Source organism: Sinocyclocheilus rhinocerous, unplaced genomic scaffold (genome assembly GCF_001515625.1).
Source record: "Sinocyclocheilus rhinocerous isolate Xijiao unplaced genomic scaffold, SAMN03320098_v1.1 scaffold294, whole genome shotgun sequence".
Taxonomy (NCBI): domain Eukaryota; kingdom Metazoa; phylum Chordata; class Actinopteri; order Cypriniformes; family Cyprinidae; genus Sinocyclocheilus; species Sinocyclocheilus rhinocerous.
The window spans coordinates 320,487-344,129 of record NW_015644007.1 but is presented as its reverse complement, the minus strand read 5'-3'; the positions used below and the strand labels follow the sequence as shown (position 1 = coordinate 344,129).

Genomic DNA, 23,643 nt, shown 5'->3' with positions numbered 1-23,643 from the left:
GTTTTGTAAAAATCGACGCGTTTCAAAAAGGCGGGGCATAGAGGAGAAACAATAATGTACAGTATTTGGAAAATAATGTGTTTTTTGAACTTTAAACCGCATAAACACATTTCATTACACCAAATACACAAAATAATGTTCTTTTTAGCAGCATCATATGACCCCTTTATTATACTACGGTATATTATATTATAGACAAATTATACTACGGTATTATGGTACAGACTGTAGTCAAGGTAGCACCATATTTAATTTTTGACATGAATGAACATGAGGCTGTGAGAGATAGAAGTACTTGGAGTACTGTTGTTTAACAACTAATCGATTGGTCAGCTGATGAAAATTTCAGAAAAATTCTTTCAGTAGACAAAAACTTTTTAAAGTTGTGAGTTGTGAAAATTACATGATCTCAGACCTTTATAAACTGCATGCCATTGTAAAGTCTAAGTCTATCCCTCACAGCCTTGTTTTCTTCTATGTTAAATCAATATGGCGTCTAACCTGATTAGGATGGTGATTGCAAGTAATTTTAATACGGGGGAGCATCTTTTTAACATTTGGATCTTTCACAAATTCAAAGCAGTCATACGTTGACAGGCTTAGACTCTAACAGTATCTAGGTTAAGACTGACTGCGGTGTAAGCTGCCACTGCGTGCTGAGGAAATTTCAGATCTGATGTAAAAGAGCACTTGAAAAACCTCCCCTTCGGCAGCTAAGTGATGTTTTCACCGAGTCTGGAGCTACTGGAATTGAGATGGGATCACTAATGGCAAAACTCTACAAGCTTGTCAGTGTATCGCAAAGGTGTAAAAGTACAGACTAATGAAATGCTATTACTGATGCCTCAGATGCAATATACCGTAATACAGAGATCACATTTCATGTTATTACAGTGTTTTCTTTTTCTGCAGACAGTAGGAACTACAAAACCACAAACTAAATGTAAAACAACATTCTACACAACACCAGTGTTGCTCATGTGGCAGCAAATATTGTTCTATTTTGACAATCTCAAATAAGCCATTTTTACTGATTCCATTCTTCTAATAAATGATTGCAAACGTAATTGAGCTGTGAAGATTCTATGCTATTCTCTTTGATTCTATTCTCATTGCAAACACAATGTAACTGTAAAGATTCTATTCCAATCGGGCAGCCTGAAATAAGCTCCTTTTTCCTGAATCCATTTATGTGACAAATCAATGCAAACCTAATGGACTGTCTCTTGGAGATATGATGTGGATAAAAGAGATCTGGCAGATCCACATTCCCTTTGCAGTTTGTTCTTCAACTGCTCTTCTGCCAAAAGGCAAAAACATTAACTCACGTGAACTGCTGCTCTTTAAGATGTCTAACGTTCCTTAAAGGATCAAAATTTGAAGAAGTGTCTTTGTCGATGCAGTGACTTCTCAATGTTAAACCCTACAGCTGGCAAGTTTGGAAGCTGTTCACATTTTAGGTTTATACATTTCACTTTTGCATTGGTCGCAGATTTTGGACCCCAATGTATTTACAAAAAAACTCTTTCCAAAGTAGAATGGAAAAAGTGCTTATTTTTCAGCTCCATTCCACTTCTTATAATAGAGTGAAGGGGATCCCTATGCAACAGTGCAAGTCTGGCCACAATCACCTTAAAGAAATTGAAAAGGTTGGGGATTGGACTTTTGAGAAGGTGGGAGTGTAATTGTGAACAAAGGCTTGCTGTGAATTCGATACACATCACCCCTCACTAGAAGGACCACCGATATATATTAGATCTAGTCGGCAATCCTTATGACAAAAAGAAGAAAAAAAATTCAATTTATATTAAAGCGAGGCAGGTGAAAGCCTCAGGAGTCTGGTGCTTGTCAGTGGTGTTGTATGTGATGTAATTCCCATAAAGATGCAGTGTGTGGAGTGAGAGGAGATAAGGAGGCTGATTACTAATACCTGTTGAGCCGCTCCATGGGAAAGTCTTTGCCGAGCTGTTTCAGAAAAAGCCTAGGAGTGTGTTTTCAAGTCTGATAAAACACACAGTCACTAGAGTAATTTGAAAGAAGATGACTCAGAGCTAACCTTGACACTTTTTTTTGTAATTTATTCCACAGGCTCCCTATCTAATAATCATCAAACATCACTAAAGCACAATAAAAAGGCTTTGGGTTCAGATGTACTTTCGTGTCTCACTGCATAAAGTAATTCTGTTTCTATATTTCACTTTATTAAAACCGACTGACAGGTTCTTGGGGTCTTTTATCAGTTTTGGTCTCGAGGTCTAGCCTTGGTCTGGGTCTTTTGGGGGTCTGGTGTTAGTTTGGGTCTTAAAGGTCTCATAATTCTGTACACACAGTACTTGCCAGTTGGCTACTAAACAATGCTTGAGCAACATTACATATTTAGAGGTGCAGTGAAATACACTCCAAACGTTACAGCATCAGAGTGACACCGGATTTGGACTCTCACACTATGAAGTCTGGAGTTATAAAAACGGAGTGAGTGACACATAAGTGATATCTTGCCACATTCTTCACGTCTGCTGGCTGTCGGTGATAAACATACAACACATCTGTCACCACTCTGCAGACGTTTGAGAAATTTGTCCGTTGCCTTGACAAATGTATGGTCCTTTTCCTGCTCTCTCTTTAGTATTTTTAACCCATCATCCCTGTGAAGTGTTTTGTTTGTATCTCTCACCATGAAGGTGGACAATTGAGGTGCTTCAAAGTAGTGTGTGCATGTATGTGCATATGCATCTGTAGTGATGGCCATTGGACTTTTTCCATCAATCTTTTCAGGACTCACTGCTTACACACACACACATTGCATGCTTACATTTTTAAAAGAGCAATTTCCACCAGGAAGAGCAACCTTAACAAGTACAAGGTGAATTAGTTCCCCCATCAAAGGAGAGACGTGAGCATGTGTGTAAATGTGCATCTACTTACTTCCAAGCAACATAGTAAGTGTTTATGTGTATGCACCACGGTTTTGCAGCATTCAGAACTGAACAGATAATGTCTTTTAAATGCAGTTCTTGAATTTGAATTGAGGTAGCCAATAGGATGCAGAATTACAATTCAAATTTGAATGAATGATAGACAGAATAGTATGACAGAAATAGACAGACAGACAGACAGACAGGATGATGGATCAATAGATACAATGATAGAATGATGGAATGCTAGAATGAATGACAGAACAACAGAATGATAGAACGTTAGAGCAATAGATAGAACGATAGATAGATAGATGAAAGTTTTGTTTTGTGATTTACACACCCTTGGACATCTGTGTTCATGTCACATGTCTTATGGCCACTTGATATCTCTTCACCGCTTGGGGTGTGTTTATTTGTGGTGTGTTCTGGAAATCCCTCCGGGTGTTTATGAAGTGACTCAGCCCAGAGAAAAAGACATGCAGACAGGAGATTTCATGTGGAACGAGTTGCATCCAATCCCCATAGTCCTCTACTCAAACCCCGAACAATCACTTCCTAGAAGGCGTACCGCAGGAACATCCTGTGTTTTCACATTAAAAGGTACAGTCGTTGAGCACAGCCAACAAAAACAATGGGGCCATGTTCTGTTGGAATACATTTGTATTAATGCATCAAATTAAATATGAATCAGAGAAATATAGCGTCTGCAAAGCTAAGTAACTGCAAAAAGGCCTCTTTCCCTAAGCTTGTATATGTGAGCGAGGGAAGCATTTCAAAAGCTGTTCTCGGTATTTAAAAAGGCAAAAAGATGAGGCTGCTTCCTGCACCTTGGCTGCTCAGCTGAACAATCGTTTCTAAATTTAAACTGAGCTCCATCTGTGCTTTGTTGAAACAGGGTACATCCATCAATCAGGAAAAAAAGGCCTGTCTAATCTCTGAGCAAGGACATGGTTCAAAATGAAGATATGCCTTCAAACTGAGGACAAAGTATGGGAGATGTTAGGAGGACACGTGTAGGCTGAGAACAACCTATGCATAAGCACAAACTGGCAATAATATTTAATCAGCACAATCAGCAGTAGTGCACGAGTACTCGCATAAATATTGCACAATGATGCTCAAAGATGGGCCATAATTCATAAACAAACATAAACTGACACTTCATATGGCTAAATTCCTCTATAAACAGACACATGAACACACCACACACACAAACATGTGACATTGATGTGACAAGTATCTAGGAGTCACATATGACTCCACCTTAACAAATAATAGGCGGTAAACTCTGGAATAGTTTGCCCCTCCCAATAAGAGAGTGTCCTACATTCAACACCTTTAAAACTCACTTAAAACAGTGGCTTCTAGAAAACCAGAGATGTATTCATTTTTAATTGTCACACATTTATCACTCATACACTTTCACTGTTAAATTGAATTTAATTGAATTTAAATTGAAGGTGGATGAACAATGTCTTCTCCATCATGTATTTTTGTTTATTTTGTTGTCGTTACAGAATGTTGTATTATTGTTGGCTGTCTTTATGTTAGTTTTATGTTACCTGCCTAGGGACTGCAGATGAAAAGTAGTTATTGTTACTAATTCTGGCATATTTACATGGTGTATATTTATACAACAATGTTCATGAATATGCATGGTCCCTATTAAATAAACCAATAAATAAAAAAATAAAACAGCAGCCATAGCAACGTGCCCTTTAGTCAGCGCAGCCTTTGATGGAAAAGTGAAAAGACAAGCACGCCACGCATTACTGTGCAATATGCAGTGCCCTCCTTCAAAGCAGCAGGGCTCCTCCCAGTTTCCCATGCAGCGGTGCAACACTCATGAATAAAACAGCCGCCTGCCCCTCACTGTCAATGATTAGACAAACTTGGGCTCCCAAGCCAATATCAGTCAAATTACAGCTACATCTCGACTAGGGCTGAGGTTATTCGGGATGATTTTGCTGGCAATATAGTAAAATTAAGCCACAAGATGATTTGAATGTGCTTTTCTTTTAGCCTCAAGTTTCCTGAAGACCGTGTCATTAGACTAGTTTCATGGTATGAAGGTACGTTCCTTTGAGATGTCAAGTGCCTCGCCTTGAAAGCAGATGAGAGAAGGAAGCTTCAGTCAGGGGAGGAATGAAGGAACAGCTGTTACGCCAGACAATTCACAGATCACGTAGTAGGCAGGTATCGCATTTGCATTTTTGTTGCTTATGAAATAAATGCAATCAAAATACTGCTGCTTTTAATGAACAAGTGAATATGATGAACAAGTAATCCAGAGTACCTAATATTTAATAATAGTATCCCCCCAGCATTTTTGAATCCATTTTCAGGCATAATTTCAGAGTGATAAATTAATACGATTAAGATTAGCAGACTGCATTGTCAGAGAACAGGGAGTGTTCTCTCATAAATCACAAAGATTAATATATCATAATTCATTAATTTTTGTTGGCTGAGGCTGTAACACTGTGCAATTTTTATTTTGAAATTTACTTTACCAGTCAAAAGTTTGTGGGTGTTTTTAAAGAAATCTCATATTCTTTTATGCTCAATGTTACTGGCTGACACCGTAAAATACTAAGATAAATTTGTGCAATATTTATTTTAAACTTCATGTATGTGAATCAGTTCCAACTATCTTATCCCGACATTTTTTTTAAATGAAGACTATTTCATATATTAAAATATGAAAAAAAATATCCATATATCCATATAAGTGTGCAGCCAATTTTAAATCAATTATGCTGCTTAATGTTGCAAACTGGTATTTGTTGTCACTGAATTTTAATTTATTATTATAATCCTATTCAGACTTGGTTTTGTGCAAATCCACTTTGCTATTCTCTTAGTTGTTTACCTATAGTGGCTAGTGAATCGGAAAGCTCGCACATTCAAAAAAATTGCTTATTTCCGTGCTAAAAAATAGGATGGATATTTAAGTAAATATATCTGCTTTTTACTAATAAACTGCTGTTTATTATACTGTGTGGATATATATATATATATATATATATATATATACACACACAGTAATAATATACAGTATATATATATATATATATATATATATATGAAATAATATTTAAACATGACTCATGCATGCAATAATGAAGCTCGCTCAGCACTCATCTCAACCTCTTTGTTAGCTTTTATTGCACGCATGAGTCATCATGCTCGCTACAATAGAAGTGTCACATCTAGAGTTCTTGACAGGAAGTGACATTTCTGATAGCTCCCCACATCCTTACATGCTTGTATAAAAACTACATTTGGTAGCTAGCACTATATTATGTATAAAGTCTATGATAGACACTCCATTGTAACAAGATGCACAAGCAGCTCCTAACAACTACAGACACATGAAATCTCAAATCTAACAGACATGGAACAAAAACCAGTGAGGTATTTAGAGAACAGGACTGAGACCACAGATTCACATTTAAACAGTAAAATTACAAAACTTCATTAATGATAGTTCATACACTACCATTCAAAAGGTTAGGTTTTTTAAAGAATTAAAAAAAAAAAAAACCTGTTAATATATTTTAATAGAATGTTAATCTATTGTAAAATATAATTTGATGCAAAGCTGAATTTTCAGCAGCCATTAGTCCAGTCTTCTACAGAAATATAAATAAGAAAGATAAATAGAAAGTTCAAGGGAACAGAATTCATTTGAAATAGACATCATCTATTATTATAAATCTCTTTACTGTCACTTTTGCTCAATTTTATATCCATGCTGAATAAAAGTTACGAAACTTTTGAATGGCAGTGCATACTCAAATAATTATTTCCAGTTCTAGCAGCAGGGTTGTGTGTTAATAAAGTTTTAATTTCATGATTTTACTAGACAGGCTACAGTGATGAAAAAGTTATCTATTTAAAGTGCCATGTGCATTTTTCAACCCGTTTCACTTTTTGTCAGGGCTCTGACACAATTCAAACACTGTAAAGAGCAGATGCTGTATTAAAGTGATACTGCAGACTGTCTATAGGGACAGATGAGGGAGCTCTGTGCTAGCTATGAAACAGCAGGTGTCCGTAGGTTTTTCTTATCAAGAGCAGTGTGGTCTGTCTCAGCAATAACAGATCCGCTAGGAATGGATGTGCAAAACAAGTCAGTAAGGGATTGATACAGAGATGTATCAGGGCTTCTGCTAAAGCCTGCAACAAATTATGCATGAGGCTCTGAGAGAGATTAAACACACAGACCATTCACATGTGTGTTTACAGGATACATTTTAGTATTCGTGTAGTTGCCTACACGAGAGATGTGATGCAGCTGACCTGATTGGAGTACCGCATGCTGACGTTCCTCTGATCCTGTCGTGGCACATAGCGATGGATGGGGTCGATGTCTTTTGGGCTGATCAAACCATCCACTGAACAGCAAACACAGAACAAAATTACTGTTCGGTTCACATGAGCTTTAAACAAAATCTCTGAATTGTTAACACAGACAAGGCTTTCGATTTGAAAAAGCCCTTTCCACAGAATACCAATGTCTCTGCTGGTCTAGATTTTACTGCAGTGCATACACATGAATCATTGTCTACAATATGAATCATTCTGGGTGTGCAGCTTGGTAAGAACATTGCTGAAAAACAATATTTTGTGGGGAAAATCATGTTAATACTTAATACGAATAGTTATTAGACTTAGAATTTGGTATTAGCTGAAAATCAAACTTAATGTGGCACGATCAGTCAAAAGATACAGCGGAGGAGAAGATTAATGAATAATGACTGAATAATATCTGTTCCTCATGAAAATGGCTTCAGAAGACTTGGAAAAATAGAGCACAAGTCACATGGATTGCTTTTATTTTGTTTTCTTGTCCTTTTTGAAAGCACCAGCCCCCACATTCACGGTTTAAAAAAGAAAAAAAGAAGAAAAAAAAAGGAGTAGTTTGAAAAATATCACCTTTAGGACTCCAAAGAAAAAAGAAAATCTACCCGTTTGAAAGGAAGTGAAGGTGACTACATAATGATAACAATTTATCACACAATCACTGTGATTCATAAAACACATTTGTTGACCTCCATTAATACGATCCCATTATTTAGTTTAGTTTATAAACCATTGCGTCGACTGCTTTCAGTGAGACCGCAGTGGCTCTGGGTCTCTTTCCTTTTGAGAAATGTGAGCAAATGGCAAAAAAGTCACTGCATGAATAAATAAAAGAACATCTATGTAAACTCTTTTACTGTGTGTCTGTGAAATAGTCCTGACCCCTGGGCTCTGGATGGATCTGAAACTCACCCAGCAGCTTAGCGATGTTATAGAGGGCCTGTCCCCAGAGAAACAGCATCCCATCACGCCCTGAGTTGCTGGGGAAGCGCTTCTGGCTGCCATGATTCTTCTGTTCAGCCTCTACAAAGTCTGCCGGCACATAGTAATACTTGGGAATAACAGCGTGGCCTGTGGAAAATCAAATTAGACCAAATTTAGTCCCAGAGTGTCTTGTGTATGTACATGAGACAGTTCTGTGGTGTGTTGTTGGATGCTGCTAGTGACTACACTGTCCCAGCCGTGCTAAAATAATATACACCATAGTTCAAAAGTATGGGGTCAGTACGATTTGTTTTGTTTTTTTTGACAGAAATGAAAACTTTTATTCAGCAATGATGAACTGGATTGATCAAATGTTACAGTAAGGATGTTTACATTTAAATAAATGCTGTTTTACCAATTATTAAGCAGCACAATGTTTCTTGAGCACCAAATCAGCATATTAGAAGGATTTCTGAAGAATCATGTGACACTGAAAACAGAAGTAATGGCTGCTGAAAATCCAGCTTCGCCATCACATGAATAAATAGCATTTTAAAATAAATTCAATTGGAAAATTTTTATTTTAAACTACAATAATATTTCACAATATTACTGATTTTACTGCATTTGTGTAGCCTTGGTAAGCATTCTTTCAAAAATAGTTTGAAACAGTATAGTATAGTATAGTAACAGGTATGGCACTTTCAGAGTTATTTTTGTTTGCAAAAGAATAAATAAATGAACTAATTGGTCAAATTTTGTTTGGAATTTAAAACAGCTGACACTCAGTTCAACTCGCTTGTGTGAACGTTACTGCTATTCATGTTGTTGGATGTCAGTGCTGTAATTTAGATACTGCCAATGAATATGTATTTATTAAATATGTAAAAACGAAGAGATAAAAAACCCTGCAGTAAAAGCAGCAATCAGGCTGTCAGCAGAATCCAGCCTAGCCCCAAATTCACCTTTTCTCTATCAACCATAATTTAGTCAACTAAACCGAGCACTCATCTGTATTGGTGAGGCTCACTGGAAGCAAATGCAAAGAGCCGAAATGTTATTAAGTTGCTTATTGTTATACTTCTAAAGAGTTGTGGTCTGAAAGACCGTCAGACAGCATGTTTAAATAATGAGCATCTCCTCTGTTGTGCACTTGACAGACACGTCTGAGAAAATCACACAGCCCGGGAGATATGAATACGAAAGGACCACTCTAATAAAGAGTAATGGGAAAATAACAGTCATTGGCAGGGGCTGGAGGACACTAGCTGGCAAGCAGAGTCTATCACAACGTGACAAGCTTTGGCAGTTTGTCCAAAAAGATGTGTGTATGCATGTGTGTTTCCGCAAGTTACCCTCAAAGGACTGGAAGATGACAGCTTCTAGCAGTTCCTGGTACTCCTTGACTTGGGCAGGATTTCCCCTAAACACACCTGAACAAAAGGTCAACAAAAGGGAAATTAAAGAACACTATATCCCCATCCTTCAGATAACACAGCTCAGAGATGGGAGATTTAAACAAGTGGCCCTGAGTTGCAAGCTCAGCATATGCAACACTGTCAAAAGGGTATGCATTTTGTACAGAAAAAAAAAATGCAAATTGCTACAGTAAAACTTTTTGTTAGCACATACAGTGAAAAATTGTAAATGGTTTAACATTGCATTATTACTACATTACATAATTTTGTGAAATACTGTCAAATTCTGGGTTTTTGCAAGTAAAAACTATGAATTACAGTAAAATGTATTGTTAAAAAACAATAAAAGGTAATTCCCATAATTACAGTGGTGGCCAAAATTATTAGAACACTAGTATTTTCACCAGCTAAAAATGGTTTTAAGTCAGTTATTTCTATCTTTTGCTGTCTTTTATTTTGCTTTTCTATCAGATCTCTGTGTGGAGAACTGGCTGTTGTCAGACTCCTTGTGCAAACAAAAATCTCACTGGATTTATACAATTAATGGCAAAATGAATGTTTGGAAAAGTAAACTGATATTTCCTACTGACACACTACAGCAAAAGATAGAAATAACTGACTTAAAACCATATTTAGCTGGTGAAAATACTAGTGTTCTAATAATTTTGGCCACCACTGTATATTTTATATAAATAGTTTTGTTGTGTCTTATTTTTGTATATTATTTTGGTGGTTAATGGCACATTTTTGGTAAAAAGCAGATTTTGGTACTTCAAGTAAACTGGTAAATTAGCACCACATTACTTAATGAACTATACATTTATAAGCCGCAAAATATATAGGCACCAATATGCAATTTCTGGCAAAAACAGCTGCCATTTTTTACTGTAAATTAAACAGAATACAGTGTTTTTACAGTGAAATACATAAGCAGTGCTATTATGTGCATTAAATTATATATTATTTTATATTATATTATATTCATGAATCTTACCATCAATCATCATATAGATGAAAAACAGAGGAAACTCGCACTCGATCCCGTCAGATAGCTGAAAAACATCACAGGGCAGAGAATAAGGAACCGTGTACATGAGAAGTCATTATACAAACATCATGTAATGATTCCGCAACATCATTACTGTTCAAGTGTGTTATTATTTACTGAACAAGGAAAAGATATGTATGAATCCCTCAGTCTACCTGTGTGATTTGCAATACGGTTGTTAGAATGAAATGAGCAACAAAAAAAAACCACATGTTCAAATGGTTAGTACATTTTCAGTGCCACACAACTTGTACTTTGACTGACTTACAGCAATATGTTGCCTGCAGCAAAATGCACATACATAAAATGGAAGCCCTTCAAATCATTGAGAGGAAATGCCAGACAACCTCTGTTTTCCAGTTACGACAGTTCAGGAAAGCAGAAAACAATTATGTTGAAGTAAAGTATAGCAGTCAAGCAGAAACTCCATTAAAAAGCCATAGTGCTCCATCTCTCTTTCCCTAGAGCTGGGCCATGAATCACTTGGGTTTGAAATTAAAATCAACTCAGATGTAGAGATGGTTTGTGAGTGTGAAAAAGCAATGATTAATTCAAATTATGCGAGTGCCGCTTGTTTTATCACATTCATTTAAAAGTATAAGTCAACATTTAAGTGCCTACAGATGCTCTGGAAAAACAGAGAGCATTTCTTCTCAAACAGGAATTTGAAATTAGGACTACATGTGCACATGTGTGGGCATATTGAGTTTACTAAGGGAGTAATCCATCAGAGACATTTGTACCAATATCTAACCAAATAAATAGAGATTAACACAAACAATTTTGTGTGGGCCTGTTTGTGCTCACGGTGAATTCTGATCTGACGTTTATTGCACGCAATCATACCACATTTAGCAACCCGCTTTCCAAGCTGTAATTAAAACTTACGAAGCTTATAAGCTCATGCATTCACAATATTCTCCCTATTCATGACATGAAACGTTCGTAATACAATTCTGTGATCCTCTTTTCATCGCTGCCAATTATATGACAACCTCAATTCAAATTATCTGTCTTCAGAAAAAAGAAATCTTGTTAGCTGCTTAAGAGGTACAAAATCTAAAGCGAACTTTGATGGCTGACAGGGAACAAAATGTCTTTCAACCTTTCCCAAATGTAATTAAGACTTCTCTATCTCCGCTAGCAATCTCGGAAGACAATCGCCGTGGCATTAGGAGATAAGAGTGAGAGATTAGGATGTAATGAAATAAAGGCTGTTAATTGGACTGGTCTCGCATCATTGGCATATCGCACATAAACTGTTTCAGGACAAAAATAGGGGTACTCGTATAGCCAACTTCTAAAACTGAAAGGAAATAACTAAATTACTCTACTCTCTAACTAACAGCGAAAAATAATTTAATTCAAAGGACCATTTTTCAAGACTATAAGTGGTTTCTTAACACCAGTTGCACCAACAGGCTTACATTAAACCCTGAAAGACTAAAAATAAAATACACTGTTTGTTCTTTTTTTACTCCTCAATATCAGTTTCTATAACCACCCAGAGAAAAAGAGAGAGAGAGAGACAGAGATGTGTAGTCAGAGAGGAGAGTGATATGGAGGGGGGTTCTATGAGGCAGACATATTAAATAAATGTCTCCTGGGCGGAAAAGAGCAGACATTGAGGCCTACTCACAGTAAACAGAAGGAGTCTCAAGGGTCTTTGGCTTCACTTACCACAATTACTTAGTGAGACTATATCATTCACCAGAGGACATTCAGTCACTATGAGACATTCAGGCTTGAAATCCTCTGCCATCGTAACTTAGTTATGGGTTCAACAGAATGGAAAATCCAACCACACAGAAGAGCTTGTATTTGTCTGAGCATGACAGGCTGATAACACAAAGATATCAAGAACATAATTCATAATACAATGATTTCATGTATCTTAAAAATTTTTTAAATAAAATGATATTACATGGACTGCTTTCTGCCTATGAGAAAAACGATATCGCGCCAACAAAAAATACAGTGTCTGTAACATGGCACCAGCCCTGTCCAGTTTGTTTTAAAGCGGTTTTGAACACTTCACAGCTGTCCAGGCTGGGAGATCATCAGCTAAGTCCAGGAAACCTGAGACTACTTCTACCACTATTCTACCTAAAAGTACAACACCATTCAAAAGTTTGAGGACTGTAAGGTTTGACCCAATAGTTCTAAAATAGGGAGTTGCACTTACACTTAAAAACTGTTAAAAGTCTCTTCTTGCCAAGGCTATCTTTATCAAAAATAAGTAAAAACAGTCATATTAAAGCTGAATTTTCAGCAGCCTTTACTCCAGTCTTAAGCGTCACATGATCCTTCCGAAATCATTCAAATATGTTGTAAGAAATATAAGAAGCATTTCTTATTGCTGAACAGCCGCTTAATATTTTTGTGAAAACCATGATACATTTCAAAGGGATTATTTTATAAACAGAAAGTTAAACTGAACAGTACTTATAATAAATAATATTAAATTAATATTAATTATAATAAATACATAAATAACTTAATGTAAATGTTTAATATACCCTTGCTGAATACAATTAATTTAATTCAATTTTTAAAAAAAATACTGACCCCAAACTATTGATTGATAGTGTGCATAAAGGAATAGCTTGGTACTGCCACAGTATCAAAAAAACACATGATGTCTAAAACACGTTGGTACTAATGTGTCAAAGGGATAGTTCACCCAAAAATTAAAATTCTGTCATTACTTACTCACCCTCATATTGTTCCAAACCCGTAAGACCTTCGTTCATCTTCGGAATACAAATTGAGATATTTTTGATGAAATCCGAGAGCTTTCTTATCCTCCATAGACAGCAATGCAACTGAACCATCCCTTAAATTAATATTAATTATAATAAATACATAAATAACTTAATGTAAATGTTTAATATACCCTTGCTGAATACAATTAATTTAATTCAATTTTTAAAAAAAATACTGACCCCAAACTATTGATTGATAGTGTGCATAAAGGAATAGCTTGGTACTGCCACAGTATCAAAAAAACACATGATGTCTAAAACACGTTGGTACTAATGTGTCAAAGGGATAGTTCACCCAAAAATTAAAATTCTGTCATTACTTACTCACCCTCATATTGTTCCAAACCCGTAAGACCTTCGTTCATCTTCGGAATACAAATTGAGATATTTTTGATGAAATCCGAGAGCTTTCTTATCCTCCATAGACAGCAATGCAACCATCCCCAGGCCCAGAAACATAGTAAGGACATCATTAAAATAGTCTATGTGACATCAGTGGTTCAACTGTAACGGATGCTCACGCGGAAGAGAAGAATTGTTAAATAAAATCGTTATTTTTGTTTTCTTTGCGCACAAAAAGTATTCTCGTTGAATCACTGATGTCACATGAGGGTCTTTCGTACAGCGTAGTTCTAGAAACTTAGTTATACGCAGAGACGAAATTTTCTATGACAACTTGCAGTGATACATATCATCGAGGCTGAGAAAAGAACACAACACTGCAGACAATATTATATATTATTATATTACTATAGCGGATTTCCATGCTAATATGTTACATGGCTTTTTAAAAATGCCAGGTAGCCGGTGTTTTGGATGCGTTTGGCCAATCAGTGTACACTTAGGTCACTGGTAGTTCCTATAAAACTGTTTTAGACCCTACTCTGAAGTAGGACCTAATTTAGTTCCTCCAAATGGGAGTTCCTAGAACTAAAACCATTCCTAGTTCCTGCGGTGCAAACACACCAAAAAGCGGGGTACTTCTGCCAATAGTTCTAGGAACTATGAAAAGGTTCCTCCGGTGCGATAGCCCCTATGGCCTATTTTAAAGCTGTTGTAGCGTCTGGACCAATCAAACACACAATATATATTTTGTTAGCTAGATTTAACAAATACTCTGTAACACCCCTCAGTTGTATGTTAGACCAGTTTAAGTGTTTATGTAGTTAATAAAGTCTTACTTGTATCACACTTGACGTTGGTCATTGTTTGCTCATAACTGCAGATTTATGCTACAGGCTCTGTGTAGAGTTGTACAGTAAGAAAGTTATTTCCTTTAACCAGGAAATTAACGTTCTTAGAATTGACAGACAGTTGACCCTGAGAGGTCAAGTAAATATCTACAGCGGATCTAAATATTTATAATTAATTATAACTAGTTATGATTAATTATTCATATTTCCCCATGAGCTGATTCGCTACAATGTCTTTACTACCTTTCTGGGCCTTGAATGTGCCAGTTGCGTTGCTGTCTATGCAGGGTCAGAGTGCTCTCTGATTCCATCAAAAATATCTTGATTTGTGTTCTAAAGATGAACAAAGGACTTACGGGTTTGGTACGACATGAGCGTGAGTAATTAATGACAGAATTTTCATTTTTGGATGAGCTATCCCTTTAAGGCTGGATGAAGTAATCAGGTAGATGTATTGATGGAGCATTTGGCCCTACTAAGAGCCCTTTTCTTCTTTTACTTCTCATTCCCCTCTACTTGTGGGCTTGTTTATTGTGGGAGGTCATCAGCAGCAGCTGATGTGATGATTTGCTGCGGGTTAAATCTCCCCCTTTCAGATTTCAGAGTCAGACGCAGCATGTTCCCAGGCTAATTCTGGAGTTAATATCCTCGCAGTTCAACCCAATCAAATGGGATTTACCCACAGCCCTCGCATTCTCCTGAGAGATAGATAAATAAGCAAATCTGCACCAGATTAAAAGATGCGTATAAAAATGCCTGAATGCCATTTGTTAGATCTGTCGCTAACCTTTATAGCAAAATCTCTCTTTCTGAAATAAAAGGGCTAAACCTGAGGCTAGTCATAACTCATCCTAAATATGGGGAAAAGGCTCTTTTCATTTTCACTGAATTTCTTTTTCCCCACCTTCTTTCATTTCAGCTAATATGCTAACCACACTCACCTTCATCTCGGCAGGTTTGTAGTGCCTGCGGTTCTTGTCCTCATTGGCTGTTCTATAGCCGTCCCGTAAGAAGCGCTTGAAACCGTACTTGCCCTTCAGCTTGCGGACTATCTTGTCCAGAGTCTGGGAATATAGAGCATCATCATCCACGGCGAACGCTGGGTAGCTGATGCAGGGCAAGAGGGCCGAATCTGTGTTCTACATGACAGGAGCACTTGCATAAGAAATAGACATTGAGTGACTCACTGCTCTTCTATTGAATTTGCTTTCCATCAGGAAATATCGATGTAACCCAGGGTTAAGTGACCACTCTCTTCCTGAGAATGGACTATTTTTCTACATTAGCCTCTGCAGTTTTAATAACACATTAGTCAGACTCATTAAGAGGCTCTAATACATGCGATACATAAGCCTATACTTCAAGCCACTGAATCAAACAACCTCACTCAACTTTCAAAGGAAGAATAAAATTTCATTTGGCTTAATCATGATAATTTACCTGTTCTGGCAGAGATTACTTTGTTCTCCATTAAATTCAGCACAAAGAAGAATGGGAATTATGCATTGTTAATGGACATTGTGAAGGACGGAAAGGACACTCTGTGAGTTGACAAATCCAGGGCATCGGATGTCATACATTTTTCTACAGATTACAGGGGTCATATCACAAGAAATTGCATTTTTCGTGAAATAAAGAGTTTGATATGCTATGAAAACAGTTTCAAAAATGTATTTCATACTGAAACTAGTTCATATGCTAAGTTGTGAATTCTTGGATTTCTGATGTCAGAAAAAGCAAACATATTAAAGCATACCTCTCTCCCTCAAAACACCCTCTCCATCAACCCTCCCGGCTTCGGAAGATTGGGACGCTCCCCACATCCATTCCCCTTTAGAATCATAACCAACTTCCTCAATGTCTGATCAATAACTAAGCAATAAATTGTAAAGTGAATTTCTATCATTTCTAATCAAGTTCCCATAAAAAGAGAGATCTTAGTCAAAGGAATAGCTAAGAGAAATGGCTAAGGATTGTTACTCATTTCATATGCAAGGGGAACATATACATTGACATGCACAGTAGTACAATTCAAAGGTGGACAATGGTCATGAAAAGCTCAATTAAGAATGTTTTTCATGCAAGAAGCCTAGACTAACATTACTGTATAAGTGGACCTCAGGAAAAAAAATAAAATGCTTAAAAAAGCATGATATGACCCTTTTAATAATGGATTAGCAGTTTGTATATGCATAGTAGGCAAAAGAACTCACATGGGAACGAGACTCCCTCGGCAGGAGAGAGCACAGAGTCTGTCTGTTCCTGTTATGAGCATCCAGATCCACAAAAATGACTGACCAGGAGCATCCCTGCAGGGCAGAGGTAAACAAACATCACAAATCAAACATTATAATGGTCATCTTGACACCTCCTCTTGATGGATGGAATTCAACAGTGTCTGTTACAGGTGATAGTGGGTCTAGACACACACTTTCATAAAGTCAGTTAGATAATATAAGATTTGCTTAAAAGCTCCATATTAGAAATGTAAAGGCCAGTCCTGCACAGGGTCTCCTAAAATCAAATCCACCCTCCTTTCCACAAAACCACACAATCATGCTCTGATGCAGCATTTGCTAAAAAAAAAAAAAAAGTCAGATTTCAGTGATTACTTTGGGCTTGTGGTGTGTCACAAAGCAACTGTTCCACATCATTTCCTGAAAAAACCTTGAAACCACAAACCTCACCATCCCCAAATGAGATTCACAATTTAAACTCAGCTCGGAGGCATACTCTACACCAGCCTAGACAGCGACTGCCACACACGTTTAATAACAAAAACGTCAACACACACACACATATATATATATAGGCTATACACACACACACACCTATATATGCATATGACCTCTAATAATGCATCAGCAGTTTGTATATGCACAGTAGGCAAAAGAACTCGCATGGGAACATAATATATAAAATAATGTAAATATATAACGTTATATATATAAAATCTATAGAACCTAAACTATCTTGATGCTTTTTATTTAAAAAATGCATAATGTTTTATTTATTTATTATATAAAAGCAGCTAACAAATTTAAAGTGTATCACATGGTTAGTGTTAAAAAAAAACAATGCACACTTTTAGCAGCTTTTTTGTTCATTTTTTCAAGTAACCACAGTGACTGGCAGCTTCTTAGCCATCAAGGGCCATCCAATCAGAACAAACTATTGCTTCTGTTTTCTCTGCATTCCCCTCACACCTCCATTTAAACTGAGAGCATTTTTCAATTTCGCCGCTTCTGTGTGCATAGACCCGATTATACAACAAGCACCATTTTGTGGCACATTTAGCTCATCTAGAGAAGCTCACAAAGAACCGAAATGCTTATACGAGCTTCTGAACCAACAATTTACATTCTGAGAGGGATTGTAATGTAAATGACTTTGAAGAGTGTGAGAATGGGAGGCGTGTCAGTGATATGTAGACTCCGGCTAAATGTGCCATCATCTACTGACTGAGATAAGAGCTGACTTTAGCTAACCGTGAACATCTGCCACTAAACAATGTCAATCTAAGTCTGAAAGTAAGTCTATATATATATACAGTTGTGCTCATAAGTTTACATACCCCTTGCAGAATGTGCAAAATGTTTATAATTGAAACAAAATAAGAGAGATCATGAAAATTGCATGTTATTTTTTTATGTAGTACTGTCCTGAATAAGCTATTTCACATAACAGATGTTTACATATACTCCACGTGACAAAATAATAACTGAATTTGACTGAAAATGACCCCATTCAGAAGTTTACATACTCTTGAATCTTAATACTGTGTGTAATTTCCTGGATGATTCACGACTGTTTTTATATTTTTTGATAGTTGTTCATGAGTCCCTTGTTTGTCCTGAGCAGTTCAACTGCCTGCTGTTCTTCAGAAAAATCCTCCAGCTCCTGTACATTCTTTGGATTTCCAGCATCTTCTGCATGTTTGAACTCTTTCCAACATTGACTGTATGATTTTGAAATCCATCTTTTAACACTGAGGGCAATTGAGGGACTCATACACAACTATTACAAAAAGTGAAAACATGTACTGATGCTCAAGAAGGCCACAACGGGGGTGTAACTTTTTTAATTGGATGATCAGGGTAAATTGTACTTATTTTGTCTTCTGGGAAACATGTAAGTATTTATGTAGCTTCTGAAGTTCAGTACTAAATGAAAAAATATGATAGTTAAACAAAATGAAAAGAATTTACACATCATCATCCTGTTCAAAAGTTCATTTCCTGGATGATCCACGACTGTTTTTATATTTTTTGATAGTTGTTCATGAGTCCCTTGTTTGTCCTGAGCAGTTCAACTGCCTGCTGTTCTTCAGAAAAATCCTCCAGCTCCTGTACATTCTTTGGATTTCCAGCATCTTCTGCATGTTTGAACTCTTTCCAACATTGACTGTATGATTTTGAAATCCATCTTTTAACACTGAGGGCAATTGAGGGACTCATACACAACTATTACAAAAAGTGAAAACATGTACTGATGCTCAAGAAGGCCACACGATGCATTAAGAGACGGGGGGTGTAAACTTTTTAAATGGGATGATCAGGGTAAATTGTACTTATTTTGTCTTCTGGGAAACATGTAAGTATTTATGTAGCTTCTGAAGTTCAGTACTAAATGAAAAAATATGATAGTTAAACAAAATGAAAAGAATTTACACATCATCATCCTGTTCAAAAGTTTACATCCCCAGCTCTTAATGCATTGTGCTGCCTTCTTGAGCATCAGTAAATGTTTTCACCTTTTGTAATAGTTGTGTATGAGTCCCTCAATTGTCCTCAGTGTGAAAATATGGATCTCAAAATCATACAGTCACTTTTGGAAAGGGTTCAAACATGCAGAAAATGCTGGAAAACCAAATAATGTGCAGGAGCTGAAGGATTTTTCTGAAGAACAGCAGGCAGTTGAACTGCTCAGGACAAACAAGGGACTCATGAACAATTATCACAAAACAGAAAAACAGTAGTGGATCATCAAGGAAATAACACACAATGTAAACTTTTGAATGGGGTCATTTTTATAAATTCAGTTATTATTTTGTCTTGTGGAGTATATGTAAACATCTGTTATGTGAAATAGCTTATTCAGGACAGTACTACATAAAAAAATAACATGCAATTTTCATGATCCCTCTTATTTTGTTTCAATTATTAACATTTTGCACATTCTGCAAGGGGTATGTAAACTTATGAGCACAAATGTGTATATATATATATATATATATCGTTAACATTTTATTGCATAAAAAAACTAGATTATACTTTTCATCACTCGGTTCATGTGGATAACTTTTTCAATGTTTTTTTGTACTTCTTGAAGTGTGTGAATATTTGTTGAGTAGACTTTCAATGGATGGATAAAATACCTTCTTTTTTTATATTTTATATAATATTTTAATATAAATTAAAGTGGGTCAGTTTAAAAACCAACTTCATGGTGCTGTTTTAGTATGCTGTGTGACATTTAACAATGCGAAAGACAGAATACTGTATAGACAAACGAGTCGGTAGTTGGATGACTAGTTGACAAGTTGACCATTCTACCTAGCCCTAAATCAAAATCCATGAGAATCTGTACAATGGTTTCAAAATGATGGGCCTTTAATTAAAAATCTGAAAGCTGAGCAATATGTAGCTCAACATATGGCGTGAAAGATCTATCTGCTTTTATCCTGTTATAACCGTGCTCTGACAGCTCCTGTTCCAAAGAAACACATGAAAGCGCCAGCTCTGCCGTCCATGCTGAGATTTAGTTGAGGAAATGGAGCATGAGAGCCATCATTAATAACATAACCCATGTGATGACACAGCACGCCTTCCATCCAACTGAGAGACACATGGCAAAGCCAGCCATTTGAGTCCTCCATTAATTCAGAACAACACTGTCTACAGCAGCCACTTCCATAAAGTCATTTCATACACTGCACCATGTTTCCTGCTAATGACAGAACACAGAGAGCCACATTAGGGAGGAAGAGGCAAACTTGGCAAAAGGTCAAACGCAACAGTAACTACAAATAACTACACCATATTTTTAAATCTTGTCCATCCTTCTGTTAAACAAACATCCAAGGTTAACAACTATATGCACTTAACAATCCAATCCGAAGGGCCTTCATCTGTGTGTAAACTTGGGTGATGGGGGGGAAGGGTGAGATGTTTCTTCCAAAATGGATGCGCTTTGAGGATGTTATCACTTTTCCGGTCCATTACCAAATATAATGGATGTGGCCCACTGCCATCTTGATTTTCCCTCAACACCAAAACAATTTAATCCCACTAATGACCGCTCCAAAATGAAAGGAACACCAGAATCAGATAGAAGTATTCACCATCCATCAAAGTTGGAAATCGGACAAAACGGATAGCTCAAACACAATCTAAACCAATCATCTTGATCACTTTGTTTTGTTTCTCTCTTACCTCGGACACATTTATGCAATGAATTAGATCCCCATGGAGGAGCAGACACATTTATTTATTACAAAGATGAAGAGAGCTGTTGGTACATTGTGTCCTTCAGCTGTTTTGAACTACTAAAATCTTCCTTTTATGAACATTAAACACAGTTCCTCAAAAAACATTCATTATTCAGTGATTAAAGAGGGGGCTCATCCAAAAAAGAAAATTCCACGATTGTGTAGACTTCATTATCATTTTTTATAGTTCTTGATTATCGTTTGTCAGTTTTGATGAAAAATATCAGTTTAGACCATCTGCAAAATATCTCCTTGTTGGGTTCCACAGAAGAAAGAAAATCACAGAGGTTTCATATAACATTATGGTGAGTAAACGATGACAGAATTTAGATTTTTGTGTGAATAATCCCATTATTTGCCAAAGTATGTCAGCAGTACCTGATTTCCAAACAGGTTGAATCCATTGATGGCTTCCAGAGCTGCTTTGGCTAGTCCCACCGAGCTAGAAGACAATAGATCAGATTCACAGTCACAATGAGCATCCCCTTTTTACGACAAAATGAATATTGCACTTGCTATTTGAGCACTTTTCGCAAAAGGAGGACTAAGCTCTCATTAAATACTCTTCTGTTCCAGGTGCCGAAATCCAAAGCCGTTTTCATCCATGAAAGACTCCTTTGAGGTTAAACAAAGCTAATAATTTCTGTCATTTTTGCTTCTTCAGCCACTCACTCTTACGATTAGAGCACACGATTAGAGCTAGGTGTGCTGAGCAATAAAAAAAGTACCTAATTGCTATTGGTGAAGAAAAATCAATAGTGAAAATGTAGAAAACGAGCAAACTGAAAGGCATTGGGGATCATTCTAAATTGAAAAGAACATGGAAGAATCCAGCTCTGCTCCATGCATCCCTTCCCAACAAAACCATCAGCTACGATCACAATCAAGCTACATGAGTTGAGACACTATTGATTTTCTGCCTGGACAGAAAGCAAACATGCTCAGCCCCAGATATATTGGTAAAATCTGACAATGATGCTGACAGACTATGCTACTTTTACATTCAAGCTGGTAAAGCTAAAACTCACAAAACTGGATAATTTATAAAAAATGAGGGGGAACCATCTGCTGTAAAGTGTTACTATAACTGGCTCTGTATTGGTGACGGTTGGTCTGGTCTTTGTAATTGGATGAAATGCCCTTTATTCTCATTTTAATTAAATGTAAAGTTTCTGAGAGAATTTCAAAAGAAACTTTTAAACAGGCCTCTTCAATGGTCATGAATTACAGCCCTCTGGAGTTCTGTGACTTTACTCAAAATCTGGCACTGTTTCAATAGATCTAACAACAGCAACATCTATTTCCTTTGTGCTGGTCCGGAGTACACTGATATAAAACATTTATCACACATCTCATTCTGAGCTCCATCCACAGCAATACAACAACTCACTTTACTCTGTACACAGAATAATCATGTTAGAAGAATAAACTCATTCATTACTTACAAGAAACACGTTTGCTTCAGCTTGTTATTTGTTTCAGCTTGCAAAAATTAATATTTACATATATAATATTCATTTTGCATAGGCTCTTATAAAACCAAGAGCGGTATAAATGTGATGCTCAATGTAAAAAGCACAGTTTTACTAACCCTTTTTAGTTTTAGAGAGAACATCAAATCGTATATTATTTTAAACATTTATTTCTTCTTTAAATATCAAAGCTACATTTTCAGCATCGTTACTCCAGTCTTCAGTGTCACATGATCCTTCAGAAATCATTCTAATATGCTGATTTGCTGCTCAAGAAACATGTATTATTATTGTTGTTGTTGTTGTTGTTATTATCAATATTTAAAACAGTTGAGTATATTTTTTCAGGATTCTTTGATGAATAGAAAGATCCAAAAATCTAAATGTATCTGAAATAAAAAGCTCAATACTTTCTATTAATAGAAATTAATACTTTTATTTAGCAAGGATGCTTTAAATTGATCAAAAGTGATGATAAAGACATTTATAATGTTTCAAAAGATTTCTATTTCAGATCAATTATTCTTCAGTGTCACATGATCTTCAGAAATCATTCTAATATGCTGATTTGCTGCTCAAGAAACATGTATTATTATTGTTGTTGTTGTTGTTGTTATTATCAATATTTAAAACAGTTGAGTATATTTTTTCAGGATTCTTTGATGAATAGAAAGATCCAAAAATCTAAATGTATCTGAAATAAAAAGCTCAATACTTTCTATTAATAGAAATTAATACTTTTATTTAGCAAGGATGCTTTAAATTGATCAAAAGTGATGATAAAGACATTTATAATGTTTCAAAAGATTTCTATTTCAGATCAATTATGTTCTTCTGAACTTTCTATTCATCAAAGAAACCTGAAAAAATTCTACTCTGATTTCAACATTACAATAATAATAATAATAATAATAATAAATGTTTTTTGAGCAGCAAATCAGAATATCAGAATGATTTCTGAAGGATCGTGTGACTGGAGTAATTATGCTAAATATTTAGCTTTGAAATCACAATAAATTACATTTTAAAATATATTCAAATAGAAAA

General features: G+C 36.1%; 1 protein-coding gene across 1 annotated transcript in view; it reads right to left on the bottom strand.

The window, feature by feature from the left end:
- The window catches only part of LOC107757780 (phosphorylase b kinase regulatory subunit beta-like), an 83,339-nt gene that overhangs the window by 23,055 nt on the left and 36,641 nt on the right, over positions 1 to 23,643 (bottom strand). Inside the window, 7 exon segments of the mRNA XM_016575357.1 lie at positions 7,224 to 7,318; positions 8,199 to 8,357; positions 9,566 to 9,643; positions 10,623 to 10,680; positions 15,576 to 15,773; positions 16,848 to 16,943; positions 21,503 to 21,566. Coding sequence (XP_016430843.1) covers positions 7,224 to 7,318; positions 8,199 to 8,357; positions 9,566 to 9,643; positions 10,623 to 10,680; positions 15,576 to 15,773; positions 16,848 to 16,943; positions 21,503 to 21,566 — 748 coding nt within the window.